The sequence below is a fragment of the Periophthalmus magnuspinnatus genome, chromosome 23 (assembly GCF_009829125.3).
Source record: "Periophthalmus magnuspinnatus isolate fPerMag1 chromosome 23, fPerMag1.2.pri, whole genome shotgun sequence".
Taxonomy (NCBI): Eukaryota; Metazoa; Chordata; class Actinopteri; order Gobiiformes; family Gobiidae; genus Periophthalmus; species Periophthalmus magnuspinnatus.
In genome coordinates this window covers 22,555,662-22,578,914 of record NC_047148.1, presented here as the reverse complement: position 1 = coordinate 22,578,914, position 23,253 = coordinate 22,555,662, and the positions used below count along the sequence as shown (strand labels likewise).

The following is a 23,253-nucleotide window of genomic DNA, read 5'->3' as shown; positions in this document are numbered from 1 at the left end:
ATTCCATTTCGGAGTTTCCTTTGAGACTGAGGCTGTTGCTCTTGTGAATCAAGTATTTTCCCTGATAATGGGCTTCTAATTTTACTTCTAATTTTACTTCCTTTAGAGATTAGACTTTTCTCTGGAGACAAACGGCTCAAGTTGTGTAGATGAGAGGAACCATGGAAACGGAGAAGAAGTGGACTTTGAGTTTTATGAAACAAACAGAGACAGAAATGACACAGGGTCAACAGAGTCGAACTTAAGTCTTTAGTCGAGGCTTCAGGACACAAACAATCACAACATTTCTCTCTTTTATCCTTTTCTTTTTTCCTTGCACTGAACAGAAGCAAAAACAAACGATTTATTTGTGTCATGATGGAAGACAGAGGTGGGACCTGACAAGTTTTCTTCTTCCCACTAATTTTCAAACTTGTGTAAGAAGAGATTTGTGAGACGTGCTTTAGGCGTACCTGAAAGAAAAAATAAATAATAAAAAAAAAAATTAAATAAATGAATAAATAAATAAATAAATGAAAAAAAAAAAATTAAATAAATGAATAAATAAATAAATGAAATAAAAAATAAAATAAAATAAAATAAAATAAATGAATGAATGAATAAATAAATGAAATAAAAAATAAAATTAAATAAATGAATAAATAAATAAATGAAATAAAAAATAAAATAAATGAATGAATAAATAAATAAATGAAATAAAAAATAAAATATCCATCCATCCATTTTCTTCCGCTTATCCGGGGCCGGGTCGCGGGGGCAGCAGTCTAAGCAGGGACTCCCAGACTTCCCTCACCCCGGACACGTCCTCCAGCTCCTCCGGTGGGACCCCAAGGCGTTCCCAGGCCAGCCGAGAGACATAGTCCCTCCAGCGTGTCCTGGGTCTTCCCCGGGGCCTCCTCCCGGTGGGACATGCCCAGAACACCTCCCTAGGGAGGCGTCCAGGAGGCATCCTGAGCAGATGCCCGAGCCACCTCAGCTGGTTCCTCTCAACGTGTAGGAGCAGCGGCTCTACTCCGAGCTCCTCTCGTGTGACCGAGCTCCTCACCCTATCCCTAAGGGTGCGCCCGGCCACTCTGCGGAGGAAGCCCATTTCAGCCGCTTGTATCCGCGATCTTGTCCTTTCGGTCATTACCCAGAGCTCATGACCATAGGTGAGGGTAGGAACGTAGATTGACCGGTAAATCGAGAGCTTCGCCTTCCGGCTCAGCTCCTTCTTTACCACAACGGACCGATACAGCGACCGCATCACTGCAGACGCTGCACCGATCCGCCTGTCAATCTCACGCTCCATCCTTCCCTCACTCGTGAACAAGACCCCGAGATACTTGAACTCTTCCACTTGGGAAAAATAAAATAAAATAAATGAATAAATAAATAAATGAAATAAAAAATAAAATAAAATAAATGAATGAATAAATAAATAAATGAAATAAAAAATAAAATAAAATACAAATAAAAAATAAAACAATACAAATAAAAAATAAAACAATAAAAAAATAAAAACAAAAAAAATAAAAATGTAATAAAAAAATACATAAATAAAATAAAACAAATAAAAATAATAATAAAAATAAAACAAAACAAAATAAATCAACATTAGAGACATTAGAGATGATGGAGTACAGACCGCAGTGTTTGTTTTTAATAAGTCTGTTGCTCTGGATGATTCCGATCACTCGAGTCGAACGAAGACCAATGTTTATTCTGGCCAGAGTCTTGTTCTTTTCATGTGGCTGTATGAATATGAAAAGTTGAGGGGGTGGAGGCGGGTGGAGGCGGGAGAACGCTGGGAAAATAGGAGCGAGGGGGAGAGGAGGGAGGTCTGCCTTAGCCACTTGTGGCCTTCACAGCCCAGGCACAAATCATACAGGGACATGGCAATCGGAGTGACAGATGAACAAAGCTCCCATTTTCCAACCCCCCGTGAACAGCCCCATCCATCACAGGAGGGAGATTAATTCAATTCATCAGCTTTTTGTCTCCTTGGGCCCCTAATGCCACCTGATATCGCTCAAGGGGGACTTATAAATGTTTGTGGATTTGATGTGGGCTTGCTCACTTGACATTGAATTAAAACATTACTCTGGCTGCGGACTGTTTCTCTGCCATAATTCTGATGGAGATGGAGCCTTATGAGAGGAATTGTGTTTGCCGAAGGCCAGGAACAAGAAAATAAAAACCCGTGTGTGAAGTGAGAGGAGCAGCACTTGAAAGAGGGATTAGAGAGAACGTGCAGGAGAACACATGTCACAACTGCAGAATGTGGTTTAGACTGGGGGGAAAAAGGGCACAAGAAACACTCCTCTGAACCAAAACTGGAGGAGACAAACACATTAAACGAGGACTGTTACTATAAAAGTGATTTAATGTTTAGAAACTTGTGCATCTTTCTTTGACAAGTGGCACGTTTACGAAATAGAAGCTCTAAACTTTGATTTTTTTTCCATACAATTGAATTTAAAATCTACCTTTTGGATCATGAACCTGGAACTCACCCAGACAGTAAAGTAAAGAATATAACGCCCCCTAGTGGAGCTCTGAGGGAGTAAAATATCTCTTCAAAAACTGAGAAATGTTGACTTAAGCCCAAGATTTATTTAATCAGTTCAAAGTACATTCAAAAAGAGCTGAGAAATGAGACTTTTCAAACATTTCAAGACAGATCAGACGCAAAAGTTCAAGTGGAGACGTCCTTCTGCTGCTCATAGTGGATCCTGCCTCCTCTCCACACACACAGATAGTAAACTGTGCCCAGGGCCCCCACCAGCGCCACCAGCAGGACGGCCAGGACCAGCACCACCTTCCACGCTGAAGATCCTCCTTCTGCAAACACCAGGAGGAGAATGACACCACAGATCAAATTTAACCAGGTGTAATGAGTCTCGCCTTGTTCTTTGGAAACGTGCGGCGGCTCAGGTGAAGAAGCCTCGTCCTCTTCATCCTCGGGCAGCAGGACGTCGTCGTTTTCAGACCAAACGGGGGAGGTTTCTGTGATGAGCATTTTCAGTTCGTTTAGGGAGTCGTCGATCGCCTGGTCCAGCTCTTCAAAAGACACTCCTGGAAATAAAAAAATAAAATTTAGAAATATAAAAAAAATGTTTGGGAACCTTTCGTTAAGAGTTAAGTTAAGATATGATTTTATTAGTTATATGAAGCACTAAACAAAGAAATTTACCAGAAGTAGTACAAAATTTGTGAACAAGGACATTTAAAAAAAAAAAAAAAAAGGAAATTAATCTTGTATTGCACTTTTTATAAATTTAAAAATAAAAAGGAAACTGGATCTCTGTATTGCACTAGTGTTTAGAAGTTTAAAAAAAAATTAAAAAATGGATCTCTGTATTGCACTTGTTTATAAATTAAAAAAAGGAAACACATTTATATATTGCACTAGTGTTTATAAAAAAATAAAATAAAAAAGAAATCTATATTACACTAGGGTTTAGGGAAAAAAAAAAGTTCTGTATTGCACTGTGGTTTACAAGTTTAAAAAAAAAAAAGAAAAAAAAGGATCTCTATTGCACTAGTGTTTGTAAATTTAAAAAAAATGTAGGCTACAAGGACAAAATGACATTATGGACCACGTGCCTAAGGAAAATATTTAAATGAATGAAAAGTAAACCACAAGAGGCTTTTTTTAAACGTGCAGGTGGATCATTAAAGTTGTAAAATGTTTATTTTAATGACCTGTGAAAGGAGCAGGGTTTATCAGACTCTTCCCTTTCCTGTTCCTTTTGCTCAGACCAATAAAGTCCAGACACAGAACAGCTGGATTTATGTTAATGATCTGATTATTTTTGACTCTTTAAAAGTGAAGTGCATGGGTGAAAAAATAAATAAACTTGAACATTAACACGTTCACTTCAGCTCAGGAGTGTAAAGTATCTTTCTTCCACTTTATCAAATCAAACTCAAGCTGCAGTTTAGTGACACATAAATGAAATATTAAGTTTACACTGCAAACATAGAATATTTTAACACTTTACCAACCTGATTCTCCACATGATAAAGCCACAAGCGCCAAGAACACGACCCCGGCGGTGAACATGGCTGCACCTCCCCCTCCGCATCCTCTCTGGGTTTATGTAGCCTCTGCGTTACTGAACTGGCCTCAGCTGTGCTCCTCTCACTCAATCAACGCAACAAGGCTTCAACTGCTTCAGGACGAGGCTTCAACTGCTTCAGCACAAGAGCTTTCACTGGGTAATCCTCCTCTTCATCCACACTTTAACAAAACAGTTTAAGAAAATGATAAATGTAAATGTTCCATCAGACTCTCCTGTGCATAAGACAATACAAAGAGTTTAAAAAGTACTGTTGTTTTACGTATTTATTTGGAAACAAACTAAAATAAAATATATTTCATACTTTTTATGACAAACGAACATTGGAGAGAGACAAACAATGAGTAAAACCATTTCCCAGCGTTCACAGGTAAAACATGTGCATCACAATAAAGACGTGAAATACAGTAGTTCACATAGATCATAGTTTTATGGCTTTATATTGCATCCATTTCCAATAAGAGAATAAACTTTAGCTTTTAAACACGTGTCGTCCGGTGCAAACATCACATTTATATCAAAGTCACATGATATTTTAGGCTCGTCTTTAAAACAACACACACAGAGTATAAAGATGTGTTCTTTTACGAGTCATTATTTCACAAATATTTCCCCAGTGAATCGTTTCTGTGCAAATCGTGTGCTCAGTTTAACCGTTCTGCTTTTACAATGACTTTACAATTTATATGTCCCTCATACGTTTGAATATTCCCTTATTGTTTTGTTTTAATTAAAAAATTAAAATGCTTAAATAACTAAACTAAACTGACACATTTGCCTCAACACTGCTATACTAGTAGTAGCAGTACTAGTAGTAGTAGTAGTAGTAGTTCTGTTGAAGGCTGGTTTACACACAGACAATAATAGAAAGAAATGTTGAGACAAGAGAGGTATCAGTTTCAATGTCTGAAAGTTAAAGTTGCACTTCCAGAATAAGCCAGTTTGGTGGAGTGTTGTACAGTATTTTAAGTATTTTAAGGTATTATGAGTATTGTAAAGTACTGTAAGTATTGTAAACTTGTGAATTAGGCATCGGAACAGTCTGTAAATCCACTGAACCTGTGAATAAAACACTGCAGTTTTCTCTTGGGGTCAGAAGCTCAAATCTGTCCTTATTTTGATGATCTATTGTGGATCTTAACACGTTGTAACAAAACAGTATTTTCCCTTTTATATAAACTCCACGTAACAGACTCTGAAATCAAAAGACTTAATATAAATGAAAATATAAAGACAATCACGACCAATAACCAATAATAAGATGTGGCAAAGAAAAAAGGAAATACCCTGAGAGCAGCAGCAGAGTGAACCCTCGTGTTCAGTTTAACTCAAGTTTAAAACGACGTTCAACAGACGTGATCAGATGGACATTTATATCATGATGCAAACTATTTTATCATTTTTAAAAAACAATAGAGGCTTTTGATGATATAAAGTTTGACCCAGATCAAAGTAGTTATAGCATCAATGGGATTTAGCTGGCGATTTAATCCAATAATGTGCCTCTAGCTGCCCGTCAAATGTCTACGTGGGCGATCGGTTCGTCTGATTGGCCCATTTTACCAACGACGATCACGTTATTATTGCCCCTGATCGATGCCCACGTACACACTGCGCACTATTCATGCTTCTCTCCTTCACCGTAGAGTTTTCTAAGGCTCGAATCCAGCAGGAAATCCACTGATCTGAAGCAAAGAGCGACGTGTTAGAGGTTAAAACGCTGTGAAAATAAAATAAAACCCATGTCACACAGTAGAGCCCGGACTCACCTGTCGATAGGAGTGATGATAAACGGGATGGTGGACAGTCCTATGGCCGTTGTGGTCCATTTGCGGACGGGCAGGGGTAATTTGGTGGTCCTGCCGAGTACGTACAGAGACGCTGCACACACGCGGTTTATGGTGAAGCCGGGGATGATGACCGAGGCCAGAGCTTGCCACACAAACGTGTCAACGACGGCCACTGCCACACGGGTCGTCTTCCCTGGTTTATCTCCGTGATCCTGGACAGAACAGACGTAATTATGCATCTTTGACTGGGTAAGAATGATTTTTTTTAAACGTGAGAACTTACCTTGGCTGCTTTCTTCCCTTTGTCCACAGCATCAGCAGTTACATAAGTAGTGGCGACAGCATAACTGCCCCAGACGAGGCTCACGGGGACCAGAGCACGGAAAGCCTCTCCGACCTCATTGGCGTAGCCTGGAAGTAAAACACAATATTGATGTTTGTCTGCTAAAGATAGAGATAAGGCAGTGTCCAGCAGTAATCTGACCAGAGCTGCCAAAGAAGTCCACGGGAGCTGACGATCTCGATCCAAAACTTCTTTATTAGCTGCCCCATATTTAATTCAACCTCTTTTACATATTTTTAATTTGTCAATTAAAATGGCAATTATACCGGAATTATGGAAAACAGCTCATGTTTTGCCTTTACATAAAAGTGTGACAACTAAAAATGTAAATAATTTCCGGCCAATATCCAAATGACCTTGTCTTGCAAAAGTTTTAGAAAAGTTAGTTTCAAATCAAGTTACAGGTTATTTACATAATTTCTCCATTTTGAAGTCTTATCAATCAGTGGTTTTATCGTAAATTGTATCAGTGTACTTCACGTACATTTGGCTGTTTTGCTTCACAAAAATGGAATATGCTCCAAGGAAAAGCAAAACTGGACACGTTGGAGACACAATTGCAATTTAATAATCTGATAAACACACTTTTATACACACACCTGCACTTGGTATTGATGTTTTTTATGGACTCTAGTACATAATATAATCCTCTAAAGTACTCTGGGACATAAGACAGTCCTCTGAAGTACTCTGGGACATAAGACAGTCCTCTGAAGTACTCTGGGACATAAGACAGTCCTCTGAAGTACTCTAGTACATAACACAGTCCTCTAAAGTACTCTAGTACATAACACAGCCCTCTGAAGTACTCTAGTACATAACACAGTCCTCTGAAGTACTCTAGTACATAAGACAGTCCTCTAAAGTACTCTAGTACATAACACAGTCCTCTGAAGTACTCTAGTACATAAGACAGTCCTCTAAAGTACTCTAGTACATAAGACAGTCCTCTAAAGTACTCTAGTACATAAGACAGTCCTCTAAAGTACTCTAGTACATAACACAGTCCTCTAAAGTACTCTAGTACATAAGACAGTCCTCTAAAGTACTCTAGTACATAACACAGTCCTCTAAAGTACTCTAGTACATAACACAGCCCTCTGAAGTACTCTAGTACATAACACAGTCCTCTGAAGTACTCTAGTACATAAGACAGTCCTCTAAAGTACTCTAGTACATAACACAGTCCTCTGAAGTACTCTAGTACATAAGACAGTCCTCTAAAGTACTCTAGTACATAAGACAGTCCTCTAAAGTACTCTAGTACATAAGACAGTCCTCTAAAGTACTCTAGTACATAACACAGTCCTCTAAAGTACTCTAGTACATAAGACAGTCCTCTAAAGTACTCTAGTACATAACACAGTCCTCTAAAGTACTCTAGTACATAACACAGTCCTCTAAAGTACTCTAGTACATAATATAATCCTCTAAAGTACTCTGGGACATAGTACATAAGACAGTCCTCTAAAGTACTCTGGGACATAACACAGTCCTCTGAAGTACTCTAGTACATAACACAGTCCTCTAAAGTACTCTAGTACATAACACAGTCCTCTAAAGTACTCTAGTACATAATATAATCCTCTGAAGTACTCTGGGACATAACACAGTCCTCTGAAGTACTCTGGGACATAACACAGTCCTCTAAAGTACTCTAGTACATAACACAGTCCTCTAAAGTACTCTAGTACATAACACAGTCCTCTAAAGTACTCTAGTACATAACACAGTCCTCTAAAGTACTCTGGGACATAACACAGTCCTCTAAAGTACTCTAGTACATAACACAGTCCTCTAAAGTACTCTGGGACATAACACAGTCCTCTAAAGTACTCTGGGACATAACACAGTCCTAGGACATATCAGAGTGGATGACATTTGTCTTACCCAGGAAGCGAACCCAAGTGTCCCGGTAAATATCCACTGGTTTAGGTGTTTTTTCGTCCGTGGGGTCCATGGTTTCATTCCCCGATGCTATTTTTTCAGTACGTGCCAATAGTTCAGTTAAATGTACAGTCCGAGAGGAGGAGGCGTGTTCTGTCCGTGTTTTGTCCTTGGGCAGGTCCCGTAGCTCTTGGTCAAAGGGGCTGGTGCACGGGGCTTGTTCGTGGGGCTGGTCGGGGCGTGTCGAGCGCCACCACAGACTCCAGCGCCCTCCAGCGGCGAGAGGAGGCGGCTGCAAGTCTGAGAGAAACATCCAGATTCAGATGAATGTCTCATGGAGAAAACACACTGGACAAACACATATTCTACACACACAAGTCTACGAAGTCTACAATTTACGATAAAACCTAAGACAAAGGACATTAGGTTTAATTGTGAGACAACAAGAAGCGAGAACAATCTAGAAACACCCAACAGCTGCATTAAACCTGGTTGCTGGAAATATCTGTAACAAGGAAATAATTATTATATTTTTACCCATTCAGATAATAAACATTTGTATAATTAATAATAATAAATAAAGAAGCTTTTACGCGTGTAATTTTATCGGACACTTTGCTTCAGGTGTGACTGACAGTCCAACGCACCAATGGGAAGCAGCCATGCAGATCTCTGAACCAATAGGAGCGCAGCAGTGACGCAGGGGGCGTGTCTTGTTTGAGCACAATGGCGTCCGCCGCTGCGCGCCGCTGGAGCGAGCATTTTAGTCCTTTTAAAATGTGGTTTAGGGGCTTTAATTTAAGCCACAAGATGCATTTGTATATTCTTTTATTTTTGCACATGAGCAGCTGTTTTTCTGACGACGATCATGAGATGGAGGAATTTTTAAAGCGAGAGTTTTCTCTTTCCAAACCTTACCAAGGTACAGCTGCTTTATGTGGGACAGGTTTATGTTTATATTTCATTTATTGTGCTGTGTGTTTGCAGATAAATGTAAATCAGATGAATATAATCTTTGTGCTTGGGCAAAATGACAGATTGACATTGCCGTGGCTCCACAGCTCAGTTTGACCCATTGATACAAACTCGTTCTCGTTCTTTTATTGTAGTCCAGTTCACAGGGAGCCTCTTCCTCCTCTTCCTCCTCTTCCTCTGTTACCTCTGGTCAGGGTTTTATGCTGTCTCTTTGTCCTGATGATGTTTGTCTCCAGGTGTGGGATCTTTAGGCTCCTCCCACTGGGAGCTGATGGGTGACGCCATGGTGACGACAGAACAGGTGCGGCTCACACCTGACCTGCAGAGCCGCCAGGGAGCCGTGTGGAGCCGCGTGGTGAGGAAAACAAACATGTTATTTAAGGTCATCTGTCCTGTGTGAATGAACTGATTTATATTGTTAAACAATGCAGCTTATTCCTTCATGAACCTGTTATGAACTGCCCTTGTAAACTTTTTAAAGTGTTTTTAAAGATGTTCTACTGTTTGTAGCCTTGCCATCTTAAAGACTGGGAAATGCAGGTGCACTTTAAAATCCACGGTCAGGGAAAGAAGAACCTGAACGGGGACGGCCTGGCGGTCTGGTACACCAAAGAAAGAATGCATAAAGGTCTAACCGCTGATAACTCACAGCACAATATTCATATTTGTGTCCAAAATCAATGACTTTGTTATGTTGTCACTGGCAGGTCCTGTGTTTGGAAACATGGACAACTTTACAGGCCTGGGTGTGTTTGTTGATACATATCCTAACGAGGAAAAACACTTGGAGGCAAGTACGCCAGGATAAAATACAATTATGTAAATTTCAGTGTAAGTAATTGCACTTCATTCTGCATTTTACCTTTTTTGAAAACAGGCTCAAAAGAAAAGATACACCCCTCGCACTGAGGTAACTGTTACTTCACACCTACTTAAACCTCGCAGAGTGATAGAATGACAACATGTTTTTTTCCGCCCACAAGAGGATTTTCCCTCTCGTTTTGGCCATGGTCGGTAACGGCACAATCAGTTATGACCATGAGAGAGATGGAAAACCCACAGAGCTGGGAAGCTGCAACGCCATGGTGCGCAATCTCAAACACGACACTTTTCTCTTCATTCGATACGTCAGCCGCAGACTAACGGTAAGACACACCTTCTAACTTTAAGGAAATATGTGTGTGTAAATGTGATTTACCTTCTTAGGTGATGATCGACATCGATGGACAGCACGAGTGGAGGGACTGTTTAGATTTACCAGGGGTGCGTCTGCCCAAGGGTTACTACTTTGGAGCTTCAGCCTTGACTGGAGATCTCACAGGTAAACGACCAGTGCCCAGCCTCATACATGTGTTGTTCACTAATTTCCCTTTTTACCTTATAGATAATCATGACATAATTTCCATGAAGCTGTATCAAATCACTGTAATAAGTCAAAAAAACAAGGATGAGGATGAAGAGGAGATAACTATACCAAGTGTGGATAATATAGAACTGATCAGATGTAAGTTTCATTACTTTCACTGCGTAACCTTTTAATAGAACGACTAATTAAATGTTTTTTTTTTTTTTCCAGGGAAAGCAAATGAACAGGGGATGAGCAACATAGCCATTTTCTTCACTGTGCTTTTCTCCATTTTGGGTTGTATTTTTCTAATCGTCGTCGGATTAGTTCTCTATGGTCATTGGAATGAGACCAGACGTAAGCGCTTCTATTGACCCACGAGTGACCGGTCTGTGGTCCACTTGAACTCTAATAACACTGGCCCAGAAGAGGACGGGTTTATGGTTCAAAAGACTCTTCTCCTGTACGGACCGCGGGCCGCCGGACGCACACCAGCCCAGCCTTACTGTTCAGACTGTTGTTACAAACGTGTGCGAGATGTTTTACCTGATGACCACACAGAATGATGTTGAAACGCTTGTAGCTGCATGCAGAGATGAATTTTAATCAATTTTACACAAGATTCATATATTTAACATGTTATTTATTTTAAATTATTTCTATTTATTACATAGCAGAACGACTGGTTGTTCAGCTTCTTGAAGTATATAATATAAAGTACATTTATGAAGTACACACTGAGTTTTGTGCTACTGTTATATATTTTTTTTGAACTATGCTTTATTTACAATTTTAAATGTGTTAATTGAAGGGCATAATACTGACACTTTGACGCCCGATTCAAAACTGCAGAGCTGATCATTTGCTGCGGCGGCATTTTACTGTCGCCATTTACATTTACACTCAATTCTTTTGAAAATTGGCAATATTTTTGAACATTTAAACATGACAGGATGTAGACAGGGATAAGGGGCAGGTAATTTGATTAGTCCAAAACATGCATGAGTCAAATTTTAACTCAGAAAGCGAACAACGAAGGAAAAACCCATATTACATTTTTTTTAAAGCTCATAAATGTGAATTGTGCAGAATGTCTCCTAAAAAAAAAGAACGTTTTTAATATGTTCAAAGAAAGCACAAAGACGGGCAGCTGAAAGTCAAGGTTTTTATTAAAAAAATAAAATACAAATGACCTAAAGAGTACACAGTAGACATGCTCCAAATAAAGCATGTTGTCTTATTCAGTGCGTTTCCAACTCATTTTAGATTTGTTTTCGGATTTAAAATCACTCCGGTCTTGGGGCTTTACTGCCACTTTAGCCACAGTATTTCAAATTGGCAAAACAAAGGGAAACCATGGCACGTAAATGAAATGTTTAAAAGTAGTAAGATAAACGTGTCATGGTGCAAAAAGGTTTAAAATGTGACGTCTGTGTTCCAGGTTGAGGTCATTCATATGTAGAATATACAGACAACGCGTTAGTGATGGAATAACTCGTGATTAAAAGGCAACAGATGCACATTCTGTTAAAATAATTATGACTGAAGACAGAAAACAAACGCGATGTGTGCCAAACGTCTACACACGGAGCGCCATGTAAGTCAACAAAATCATCACAATCTTTACTAGCGTCTAAACCGAACAATCCGAATACAAACACGCCGTTCGTATGACGGTGAACTCGTGGTAAAATATGGAAACTGCAGCCACATCATAAAGCTCCAAGAATACACACACACACACGTTTCCTCCTGACACAAAGTACATACACGTCTAAGTAGATTACAGTACAGCGCAGTGTCACAAGTACAGGGTTTATTTTGCTAGTACTGGTACTCACAGGAAAACAACAGAAGGGTGCAGCATATAACAGTCATGTTTTTGCATAGCCTAGGGTAAAGAAAAGATGAAAACGCAAAACACATCCAGACTACGACTTACTCTTTTGGCTTATCACAATGTTTTAAGTGTGGTCCAACTGTAGCACTCCTTGTTTTGAATATCCCTGAACGTGGGAAAACAAGACATGCACATGAAAAGGACACGCTGGTGAGAATATACAGTGTACAAATTAAATGCTTTGTGCCCTTTGAGGAATACGTCCTCATAGTGGGAGGCAACAACACACACGCGTACTATGTCTGGGACTCCGAATCCAACAAAACAAATACAAAACTTAAGTTGGACAATGAGGAGATACAGACTTGCTAACCATAAAGTCAATCTCTGGTGGCTTTTAATTAAAACAGGCGTGAAAATGATGAGTAGGTACGTGATAAGGTAAGTGATGTTATAGCCCTTGTTCTGGGTAAACATGTACATTTGTAGAAACTCTGCACGCAAGAGTATGCATCTCCCGTGCAGCACACACATCCATCGTCATAAAAACTGAGAATTTTATGAAAAAAATGCTGAAAGCGACGAGTCTAAGTGAACGTGCTGACGTCACAAAACAATCAAATATCCATACGAAGCAATAAAACACTAGAACGTCTACAACTCCGGACCAAGAATACATACACGTCTCATTACAGTTTTAGCTTCCTCAGACACAAACAAAGCTTTAAATCATGTGGTTTGAAAATGTTTGAAGCCACATCCGTTTCCTCCACAGGCAAAAAAAGCGTTTCACTTTCAATACAAAAACACATCTCTGTACAGTTACAGTTTAAAAAAACAAACAAAAAACACCATGTCCACCTTGTATCACTGGGTCTCTGTTGCAGTTGCGTGATCAAGGCATTTGTTCTTTATTCCGCGTGGAGTACGTCCGTCTCCCTATTGACACGTTTACTACGGGAGAACATTACGCGGCAGACAACTTTCACTTTTTCACTACACATGCATTAAAATAACCTCGTCACTTGAGCTTTTACTGTATCACTGAAAGAGCAAAGCAGAACTGAAGTGACTGTGGCGTGTTGGAGTCATAATATCTGTTTTCAGGGGCCACCACGTTCCTCCTGTCATTTCACACGAAGCTTTACTACTTCTAAGAATTACACACAAGCCTGAAATTCTTATTATTGCCTTAAATAGATTCATACAAAACTACATTTTTTTGCTTTGTAGAATTATGCAAATGTGGTGAAATTCCCTCCAGGGACTTGTTTAGTGGTTCTGAAACGCTTTTATTCTGCACTCGCCTCTTTTAACGTTAACTTTATGATGTTTATTTATGTTTTGATTTGTTGTATTGTGATTTTAACGTCTTTCTTATTGTGTAAAGCACTTTGAATTACTTTGTGTATGAATTGTGCTATACAAATAAACTTGCCTTGCCTTTTGTGGCCATCTACACGCAATTTGCATCTAATAACATTCTTTTTTTTGTAGATTCAGGATATATTCGTCATTTTTTTATTTTTTTAGAAAGAACAAACAGAGTAGCAAGAGGTTAAGGAGCTATAGCTGGGCCAAAACAGATTTCACATCACTTCTAAAAGCACCCATGCTCTGCAGCCAATGGAAATTACCACTGCAAATTACACACACTCTCATCGAGGGCCAGAGAGAGCCAAGCACGCCATTATCAGATGCCTGTCTGGCCCGGCATCTGCATTTGAAAAACAAAAAAAAAATGCTCAAAAGCGAATGATGTGGTTCCAAAAAGCTGTGTATGGAATTGATAATTTCTCAGACCACAACTCCAAAAACCGCCTTGGGTTTGCTCACTATTTTTAAACATCAGAAACTCAGAAGAAACGTTAAAGACCTGTGACATCGACTAAAGCACAGTTGGTTACGTATAAAAAACAGGTTTCTTTAAACTTCAAGCAACTGGCAGCACAAATCAACCATCATAACACAGCCACCGCAGAGCTTTTTAATGATTAGATTTTGGTGGCTGCTGTGCCCTTCCAACTGTGTTTTTAATTACACATGGGTGCAGACGTCCCATGCATTCAGTCCATAAATTATGTAAGCAAACCACTCAAACACTCATGCTCATTGTTGAACACACGTCCAATATGAGAAAGTCTGATATTTTTAAAAAACTACAAACTTTAAGATACTAAAATGAAAAAAGACTAATTAACAAGATTACATTTTTTTCCATACAATCAGGGGCTAACTGGATTTGCTCCATTTGGGACGCCCCCATGGGCTTCACACCAGATGCTGGTTACCATGACCTCAGAGCTGACATCACTGTGCAGCTGTGCCCCAGATTACACAGGCCACACATACTGCAAGCTCTCATGCAAAGTCTGATGGGAAGAAATGGACTCCTGTTTGTTTATCCAGGGTCTTCCTTCTGTCTTTAGGACTCCCTTTGGTAAGTTGTAGAACAAAGTAGGGAGACAGAAATGTGGCTGACCAATGCGGCAAGCTACAAGCAGCCAGCGTTAGTAGTTAGTAGTAGAAATACAACGTCAGGCAGCTCTCTGTATAGAAATGTTTCAGGCCAGGAGGAGCAGGACATTTACTGAAACACGGCGGTGCTTTATAGAAAGGAGAGGGAGAGAGCGAGACAGGGTTGTTCCCCTTCAGTTTTAAAAAAATGTCAATGAAACCAAAAAAAGCAGAGCACCAATTGCTTTGAAAGATTTCACACTGGACAAAGGCAAAACAATATGTTGAACCATCATCTTCCCTCCTGTTTTTGTCCTCCTTAAAGCTTCGATCAACATAACCCAACTGTTCATGTGTTAAAAATATAACAGACATTCCTCGTGGTAATAATGACGGCTACAGCTTGTCCTGTCTACAAAACCAGACAGCCACGTCAGTATGCTGGTTAGTGCGTAAAGCCTTAGTTCAAACCATGTGATCACCGGTGCTGGTGTTTGCATTCTGGCCTGGCACCTCCGCGGGATGCTCTTTCGGTATAAAAGGCTGCTGCTGTCGGGCGGAGCAGTAGTCTCCACTCGTGGCCATACACATGCGGTGCTCTTCATCACTATCCTCATCAGCGTCCACTTGACAGACACACACCTCGATCCCTGAATCACCTGTAACATGGCGGCGACGAGTGTTGAGCTCCTCATCTTCCTCTTCCTCTCCACTCTCCACAGGCAGACACTGAGCTTGGACTGGCATGGGCTCTGCTTCCTCGTCTAACACAGGGGCTGAGGGTTCTGTGCCTCCTGTACCTTCAGCTTCAGAGTTTACCTGTGACTGAGGAGAAACCACCTGTGCAGCACTGGGAGGAGGAGCAACATCTGGAGGGTTCTCTGAATATGGAGGGGGTGGTGTCGGGGGGTGGCCTACCACTTCTTCATAATCAGGAAGTTTGCAGTCATTCCAAAGCCCTTCAAAAGCAGAAGCACAGCAGCTTACACTTCAAAGTCTGTTTGATTTGTCTTTTGGTTCAAGAAGAATTAACTGTATTAATCTTAGCTCACAAAGGTCATTTAAGTTTCATATCTAAAGATGACAAAAACTAATGAAAAGCCACTCACTCAAATTAAGTGGAGGAGGAGAAATAAAGGAGCTGGACGCTCCCTGGTAGGCCATCAGGCTGATTTCCCGCTGACGTTGCTCTTGCTGTAAGCGCATCTTGACTCTTCTGTGACGGTATGCACAGCAGCAGCTGAGCATGATAATAAGGGTCCAAACCAGCCAGAACCCTACAAAAAACAAGATTGTTCAGAATTAACTGTCCCATCACTACTATAAGCTGCATCTATGTACGAGCCAAGAATTAACACGTGGGTATTAACACAGCACCAGAGTGTGGCAGAGAGAGGCAAATACTCACACCAAAGTTCATAGTAGTAGGTGCAGCATTCAGTTTCCCCACAGCAGTAGCCCATCTCACAGCGATACTGCTCATTATTTACCCCAAAACAAAACTCCTTTGCCTGGAAAAAAAAAAAGAAGCACCAAGATAAGAACAGGACAAACCAGAAAACATTTACATGGATTAATTTAACACATTTCTACAGCTCCACAGCCCTGGTGTTTCCAGACTCTTAAAACAGTGGATTACTCTTAAATTATTGCTGTTCTTGTGGATTGAGTTGAGGATTTTCAGATGTTTCATTGTAGAGTCTGTTTACTGTGGTCTGAAGGACATTTAGTGTTTTATGTTTTATGCTGCAGGACAATGTAGGTCATCTGCACAGAAAAGAAAAATAAACTTTTAAAATGATCACTGCTCGGCCTGTCACTTTTACAGATTGTATTTCTTAAATATACACATAAAGTCTTTAAAATCCTTCAGCTGTTTTTACCCTGGAGCCTGAGACAAACAGAGCCCGGATGTGAGTTAGCCACATTTAAGCTAACACTTAACTGCACATTTAAAACTGCTTCAACCGTCAAAATACTTTAGCCTTTTTACTTTAACTTTTGCTGATAAATGCTTTAAATCGGATGACTCCAGGAGAAAAGAGCAACTGTGTCTCTTTGTGGAGGAGACAAAAAAAAAAAAAAAAAAAAAAATCCCGCGGCCTTCGCCCTGCCCAGAGTCCCCGGGTTTTCCTGAAAACCGCGCCGCCCCTGAGCGCTCCCTCCGCGGCTTACCTGCACCAGACAGGCCTCGGCACAAAGCGCAACTACAACGGATCCCAGCGTTTTCTGCGGCATCTCTCTGGGTTCACAGCCTCGAACACGACGGAAATCATATAGCACCGGGTTAAATAGAGACGAGGAGGTGAAAGCACAAACCCACTGTGCAGCTTGTTTTTGTTGCTCCTGGAAAGACGTGAGTAATGAGACACTTCAGGTTTGAGCTGATGGGGGCGCTGTTTACCTGCTGTTATGAGCAAAACAATAAAGCATCATCCTCCCCCTCCTCATCATCATCCTCCTCCTCATCATCATCATCACATATATCACATACAGTCCACATTAAACTGGAGCAACACACATGAATCTAAATAAATGAGGATTAAGATAAAATAAGATCTGCCTTTATTAGTCCCACAGTGGGGAAATTCCAGTATTGCACCGCACAGTTAAAGAACAGAAGGAAAATGGTACATGCAATAAAACAAGATAATAGATAAATAGCTTAAAATAATAAAAAAATAGACTTAAAAATAAAATATCACATACAGTCCACATTAAACTGGAGCAACACACGTGAATCTAAATAAATGAGGATTAAAACATCTGGACTCAGTAAGTAATTCAGTGGGTTTCAGGGCATGTGGTTGTGGATTTTATAAGAAAGCAATTCAAAATAAATAATGCAAGTGAATCATATAAAAATGTTCCCTGTTGTTTACGCTGACGTCACGGTCTCCATGGTAACGCCCTGACAGCTGTTCAGATCATGGATCAGATCCTTAAAGCAGCAGGTTAATCCAGTCAGGTCTGAGGTCAGCAGCACAACAGCATGGTGAGTAACTCTCTGCAGGATCGATATCACATTATCAACACTTCAGCGTTAGTTACTTCACTGTGATGTGCAGAAATGAGCCGTACTAGAGTCACACGTCTGAGGCGGTCAGGGCCCATGTGTGTTTACATTTGAGCGGGATGCTAAACGAGGTTTCTCTAAGCTACACTTTAAGTAGCCTACGTTCGCCATGCAGAAGACATGTTGTATTTTATCCTCTTAAATGGTCTTCAGACTCATCCTGTAGGTCTGATGTGCCCCTAAGAGCTTCACTTGTGTCATCTGTGAAATGATGAAACACGCTGTAAGTTAAAATAAGGACAGGACTTTCTTGGCAGTTTGAGCACATACAGTTCCTGGATGTGTCATGTAGATAATACACATGTGCAGGGCAGGGTAAGGAGCTGCCAGATAAGTCTGACATGATTCCTGGTATGACAACTGTCCCTTTTTCCACACTGATCCTGATGCTAATTTTAAATTGCATATTCATACTGGCAGGGCTTACTGTCCATTCTCCGTAGACTGAAGCAGACTCCAGAACAGGAGGTGCGTTTACTGTTGCTCGGTTTGGACAATGCGGGAAAGACGACTTTGCTAAAACAATTGGCAGCTGAAGATGTGAGTCACATCACCCCCACACAAGTAAGTACTAAAGTAAAAGTCAAATGCAATTACTGGAAATGATGTGCCTCTTCTTTTATTAGGGGTTCAATATAAAAAGCGTCCAGTCATCAGGATTTAAGTTGAATGTTTGGGACATTGGAGGTCAACGCAAAATCCGCCCCTACTGGAGGAATTATTTTGAGAACACAGACGTGCTGGTACAACCTGTTTGTGTGCAGACACAATTCATTTTTTATTTTGTGGGCCTGTCATGAGCTGGTTCTTAGAAATGTGTTCATGTTGTCTGCGTTTGTAGATATATGTGATTGACAGCTCAGATGGGAAACGACTTGAGGAGGCCCGTTTGGTGAGAAATTCAAGTAATACAGACCATAGACTATAGTTTTATCTACACAGTGACAAAGTGACACTTTTGTCCTGTTCTCTGCAGCAACTGTTTGAGCTGTTGGACGACGATCAACTCGCTGCAGTGCCACTGTTAATCTTTGCCAATAAGCAGGACTTGATGACGGCTCCGTCTGCAGCTGAGCTGGCGGAGAGTCTGCGTCTCCAGTCCATCCGTGATCGTATGTGGCAGATCCAGGCTTGTTCAGCGCTAACGTCTGAGGGACTCCAGGTACAAGACCTGTCAACAAAACAGAACTAATACAACAGAAAAGACAAGACCAGTGTAAAGAAAGTCTGTGTGAGGATGAAATAGTTTGTTTTGTTGTGGTCTTTTTCAGGATGGTATGAGCTGGGTTTGTAAGAACATAACATCACTGAAGAAGTGAGCGAGGAAGGAGAAAATCTATTTTTGTTTGTATTTCTTTTTTTGTACTGCACTTTATTACCGGCATTGTAATGTGACGTTTCCTAAAAGGAATCAAATTTGAGTTCAATAAAAGGTATTTTTCTAAGAGTGTAATTTAAACATACTTATCTTTGAACAACTGGTTCCTAGGACCCAGGGGAGGATTTATTTATTACCTCAAAGAAAAAAGAAATCCTCCCCTGGGTGTCTGTAGTGAGTCTTCAAGTCTGAATATTTGGAGTGAAAAAAAAGTGTTTCTGTGGGTGTGATGACTCTGTGGTGTCATAACTTGCCAAAAAAACACAGATGCTTGTTTTCAAAGGTTTTAGACGTATGTGAGAAGTGTAAACTCTACAGTGTTTCTCAGACGTTTTGTTCAGATTATGGTGGCACAAATTATTTTCATTTGAATCATTTCATCTCATTCAGTTTGTGGAGTATAAATGTCATTTTTAATTCATTTCATTCATTCATTTTGACCAGTGCCGTCTATTTTATTGTTGTCAAAGGTATAAAAAATATTAATCAACACTAAAACTGGAAACTGAGCAGGAATCGAAACAAAAAACTCACATACACAGGACAAAATTTGAGGTTTCCTGAGCAATTTTTGTGTAATTTTGAGCTTTATCAGAACAAATATAAGACTTTCATGGTGACATTTGAGCAAAACATCAGACCAGTCCAGAAAAGTGCAGGAACAGCAAAGATACTGAAGAACCCTCGAGCTCCCAGACCTCTGACCCGAGTGAGGAAGATGAGGATGAGACCACCCACCGAGGAAGAGGATGATGTTGTTGTTGTTATATACTTAATTATTTCATTTATTTTAAACTTACATGAGTTGACATCTAAAAGGTTAATTATTGATGGTAATATATGGATCATTGGAAAGACACAATTTGTATGAAACCTTCATTTTCATTCAAAAAATAAAAATGCCCTAAAGTCCAGATGAATTCACACTGAACATGTCAGAGTCAAACAAAAGCCCTTTAATGGGACGATCACGTTCTTTTCAAAGTGGCAGATGGATGTATGTGACACAAACTGACATCTCAGGGTTAGTTCATTATTATTTATGATCCCAGTATGTCATTTTAAAGTGAATCCCTCAACTAAAAAAAAGGAAACACATCTTCATAATGTTTTTACCCCCAGTGTCCACACTCTTCCACAGAGGCACAGGGTGAAACAGTAAATGAAGAGTCACTTTTCCTTTGGCTCTAACACTTCCGCTCATCACCACTAGAGGTCACCCTCGTTATGTGCCCACAGCTTTAATGTCATTACACAATCAGCTTTAATCAGGTTTAATGATTTGTTTTTTATATTGTTATAATTTAATGCACCTTAAGTGTGATTCTAAGTTTTGTAATGTGCAAAATCTCCATGAAAAGTGCAAAAGTGCAGAGAATCTTTGTCTCAGACGTGACAGTTACACCAGCATCATCATCATCATCATCTTCTTCTTCTTCTTCCCTGGAGCTAAACTGACCCCTGCTTATTCTTCCCTTCTTCCATTTACAAAACAACTTCATAAAATCGCTACAATGATTCAATTTCTAAACTTCTCACCTTGTTCACGAGAATTTTCCACGAGGCAATTGCATTTTCTGCACTTTTCCCTGGTTTATCTCCTGTGGTACAAACTGCACTAATCTTAACAGACCAACTGCTCCACTGTGATCCTTTGGGGCATTTACATACAAACCCTTTCCAGGCCTAATCGCTCTCCAATACAATTTGCATTTATATAGCCCACTTCATACCAACATGATTTGGCGCCTTTGCCCGTGATAAAAATAAACTACCTCTTTTGGCCTTGAGTTACTGCGTGCTGATACTTCTGCTGTTTCACTGGCGATGTAAGGTTGGCTGATTTTAATATGTCAGAGCTGCTTGACTTCACGACGCTTCACGCTGAAACAAGTGCAAAGAACCCCAAAATTGACTTTTTAATAATTGGTCTGCAGCATATTTGAATAGTGTTGATGCAGCATTGTGCGGTGTTGACCTGAGACACAGAGTCACGAGGTTTATCTACAGCACATCTCTGAACGTAAAAAAAAAAAAAAAGGGAAACAAGCATCACTTAGAAGTACTCCCAGTCGTATTCATACATCCCACAGTTTTACGAGGGTCCACGGAGCGTACATCAAAAGAGAAAACTAATGAACAAGGAAATGAAAACTTACCAAGCGAGACAGAGATTAAAATACCCCCTATTTCTTTCAATTTGCGTAGCTTAATCATTAACAGTCTAATTCCTGGAGTAATCGGCCAACCTGTTACAAGAAAAATACCAAGAAAAAAACAAATACTTTACCCCTGCTGCTGTAGTACAACTGTAATCTAACCATTCCTTCCTTCCTTCCTTTCTTTCTTTCATTCTTTCTCTTTATTTAAACAGTTGAACCCAACCCAAACTGAAGAAAACAAGTAAAAAAGTCAATATAAACATTAAAAACAGGAGTATAAAAGTTCATTATTAAATTATTTGGCTTTTTCTTGCAGCGTTTTCCATTTTTGTGAAGCAAAACAGCTAAAAACTCTCTTTTCTTCCAACTAATTCACACGATCAGAGCGGATGTGCAGTGTATTTAACCAAACCTCAACTCTGGGTTCTGTGAGGTTAAGACGCAGAGGTCAAAGGTCGTCAGGAGGGTTTCCCAGCTACAGTGGACGCCGATCAAACGAAGGCAAAACGAAGGACGCAGAGGTATTCCACACTGTGAGAGAAAAACAGAGACGTGGTTAGTTTTTCTGTATAAATGTAAGTAAATCAGCATAAAAGTGTATTCAGTAAAGCAGCAGTTTGTCGTAAATTATACAACAACAACGTTTTTTATCTTTTTTCACATTGCTTCCAAAATTGCAGTCATAAGTGTTTAAAACTGGTTGCTGTTGACAAAATTTTTTAATTAAATAATATTGTATAATTCTCTTTAAGTCAGGCATGTCCAAACTGTGGCCCTGGGGCGAAACGCGGCCCTCTGACCAATTTTTCTCGGCCCTCGAGCTTCCAGGAAAGTACTTTTTACTGTATATTTCTGACAATCTATTTTAACAAGCTCATATCAGATATTTAATGTGTCCCATTGAGGATGTAAGCGTGAAAAAAGATAAACACGCAGATTTGAAGTTTTCACTGTTTTGGCGACGAGTCTATGGCCCAAAATCGGCCCTCAGCTTTTGTCTGTGATTTAAAATGTAAAATAATCAAACTGATGAAAAGTTATAAACACATTATCTTAAATTAATCCGATCTCCAACAGCGTCTTCTCGTAATTCTTTCCTAAACTAATCCATCTCGTGCATTAAACTCACATGATTTGCGTCCCCCCCGTGTGACCGGGCCGCTGCCGTCGTGTGATAACTGTGGGTAAAACAAACAGCAGATGCCACATTCCTCCCGTCGTCGTCGTCGTCGTTGCGTTGATGTGGGGGGGGGGCGTCTCCGCGGGACGCTTTCCTCTCCAGAGCAGCTCTCGTCTAATTAAACCGCTGTGTCATAAACAGTGTGGGACAGGTACTGTAAAGATGGAGTTCACACCTCACACTGGGTCAAACGGGGAGCGTGGAGGGGAGGAGGGGTCAGCGGGGGTCAGCGGGGGTCAGCGGGGGTCAGTCTGCCGGTGTTTCCTATGACATTAAGAAGAAACGAGGTGAGGTTTTTGCGGTAAAACTAAATGGAAGATGAAAACTGTGTGATTAATGTCTGTTTTAAAACTGTTAAATGGACAAAAAGTTGCAGGAGTGAAGACGTTTGGCTGCTCGTCCAAGAAACGTCTTCACTCCTACAACTTTTTGCATAATTAACGTACATTTATTTCCAAATTGCAGAGGAAACAAGCAGGACATTTGAAACACCGGGTCGTGACGTGAGCTCGGTTTAGTCCAGTTTTAATCCGGGTTTAGTTCTACGTTTGTCCTGGTTTTGTTTCATTTTCATGTGACGTGTTTCCATCAAAGATCAGAACAACTCATGAGCTTTGAGTTTCAGAAGTAATGATTGGGATTTTATCAAGAAATAGTTCAAATGTGTTTGTGAAACTAAACCCTCGGCTTTATTAAATCTTATAAACCATCTGAGATCTGAGTATAACCAGGTTTTTGTTTTTGTTTTTACTTTTT

At 40.1% G+C, this 23,253-nt stretch overlaps 4 protein-coding genes across 4 annotated transcripts in view; 2 read left to right on the top strand and 2 right to left on the bottom strand.

Moving 5' to 3' along the window:
• mtfp1 (mitochondrial fission process 1) overlaps positions 1-8,271 on the bottom strand; it is a 195,816-nt gene extending 187,545 nt beyond the window's left edge. Inside the window, exons 1-6 of the mRNA XM_033989807.2 lie at positions 8,088-8,271; positions 6,138-6,265; positions 5,834-6,066; positions 3,991-5,749; positions 2,887-3,057; positions 2,670-2,823 (exon numbers count right to left, since the gene is read on the bottom strand). Coding sequence (XP_033845698.1) covers positions 5,683-5,749; positions 5,834-6,066; positions 6,138-6,265; positions 8,088-8,157 — 498 coding nt within the window. The 5' untranslated portion in view covers positions 8,158-8,271 and the 3' untranslated portion in view covers positions 2,670-2,823; positions 2,887-3,057; positions 3,991-5,682. The remainder of the gene's footprint in view (positions 1-2,669; positions 2,824-2,886; positions 3,058-3,990; positions 5,750-5,833; positions 6,067-6,137; positions 6,266-8,087) is intronic.
• Positions 8,272-8,794: 523 nt separating this feature from the next.
• lman2la (lectin, mannose-binding 2-like a) lies at positions 8,795-11,562 on the top strand. The gene is made up of 9 exons (XM_033989583.2): positions 8,795-9,006; positions 9,296-9,414; positions 9,570-9,687; positions 9,767-9,849; positions 9,937-9,969; positions 10,043-10,204; positions 10,266-10,380; positions 10,444-10,563; positions 10,636-11,562. Exons 1-9 carry the CDS (start codon positions 8,811-8,813, stop codon positions 10,776-10,778), a joined length of 1,089 nt encoding a protein of 362 aa, XP_033845474.2. The 5' UTR covers positions 8,795-8,810; the 3' UTR covers positions 10,779-11,562.
• On the bottom strand, positions 11,556-17,096 carry wbp1 (WW domain binding protein 1). The gene is made up of 4 exons (XM_033990250.2): positions 16,877-17,096; positions 16,110-16,212; positions 15,811-15,978; positions 11,556-15,660 (listed from the first exon to the last, which is right to left on the bottom strand). Exons 1-4 carry the CDS (start codon positions 16,937-16,939, stop codon positions 15,167-15,169), a joined length of 828 nt encoding a protein of 275 aa, XP_033846141.1. The 5' UTR covers positions 16,940-17,096; the 3' UTR covers positions 11,556-15,166.
• Positions 17,097-17,565: 469 nt separating this feature from the next.
• LOC117391892 (ADP-ribosylation factor-like protein 3) lies at positions 17,566-19,154 on the top strand. The gene is made up of 6 exons (XM_055231810.1): positions 17,566-17,604; positions 18,198-18,341; positions 18,404-18,520; positions 18,619-18,669; positions 18,754-18,939; positions 19,049-19,154. Exons 1-6 carry the CDS (start codon positions 17,566-17,568, stop codon positions 19,094-19,096), a joined length of 585 nt encoding a protein of 194 aa, XP_055087785.1. The 3' UTR covers positions 19,097-19,154.
• Positions 19,155-23,253: the final 4,099 nt, after the last annotated feature.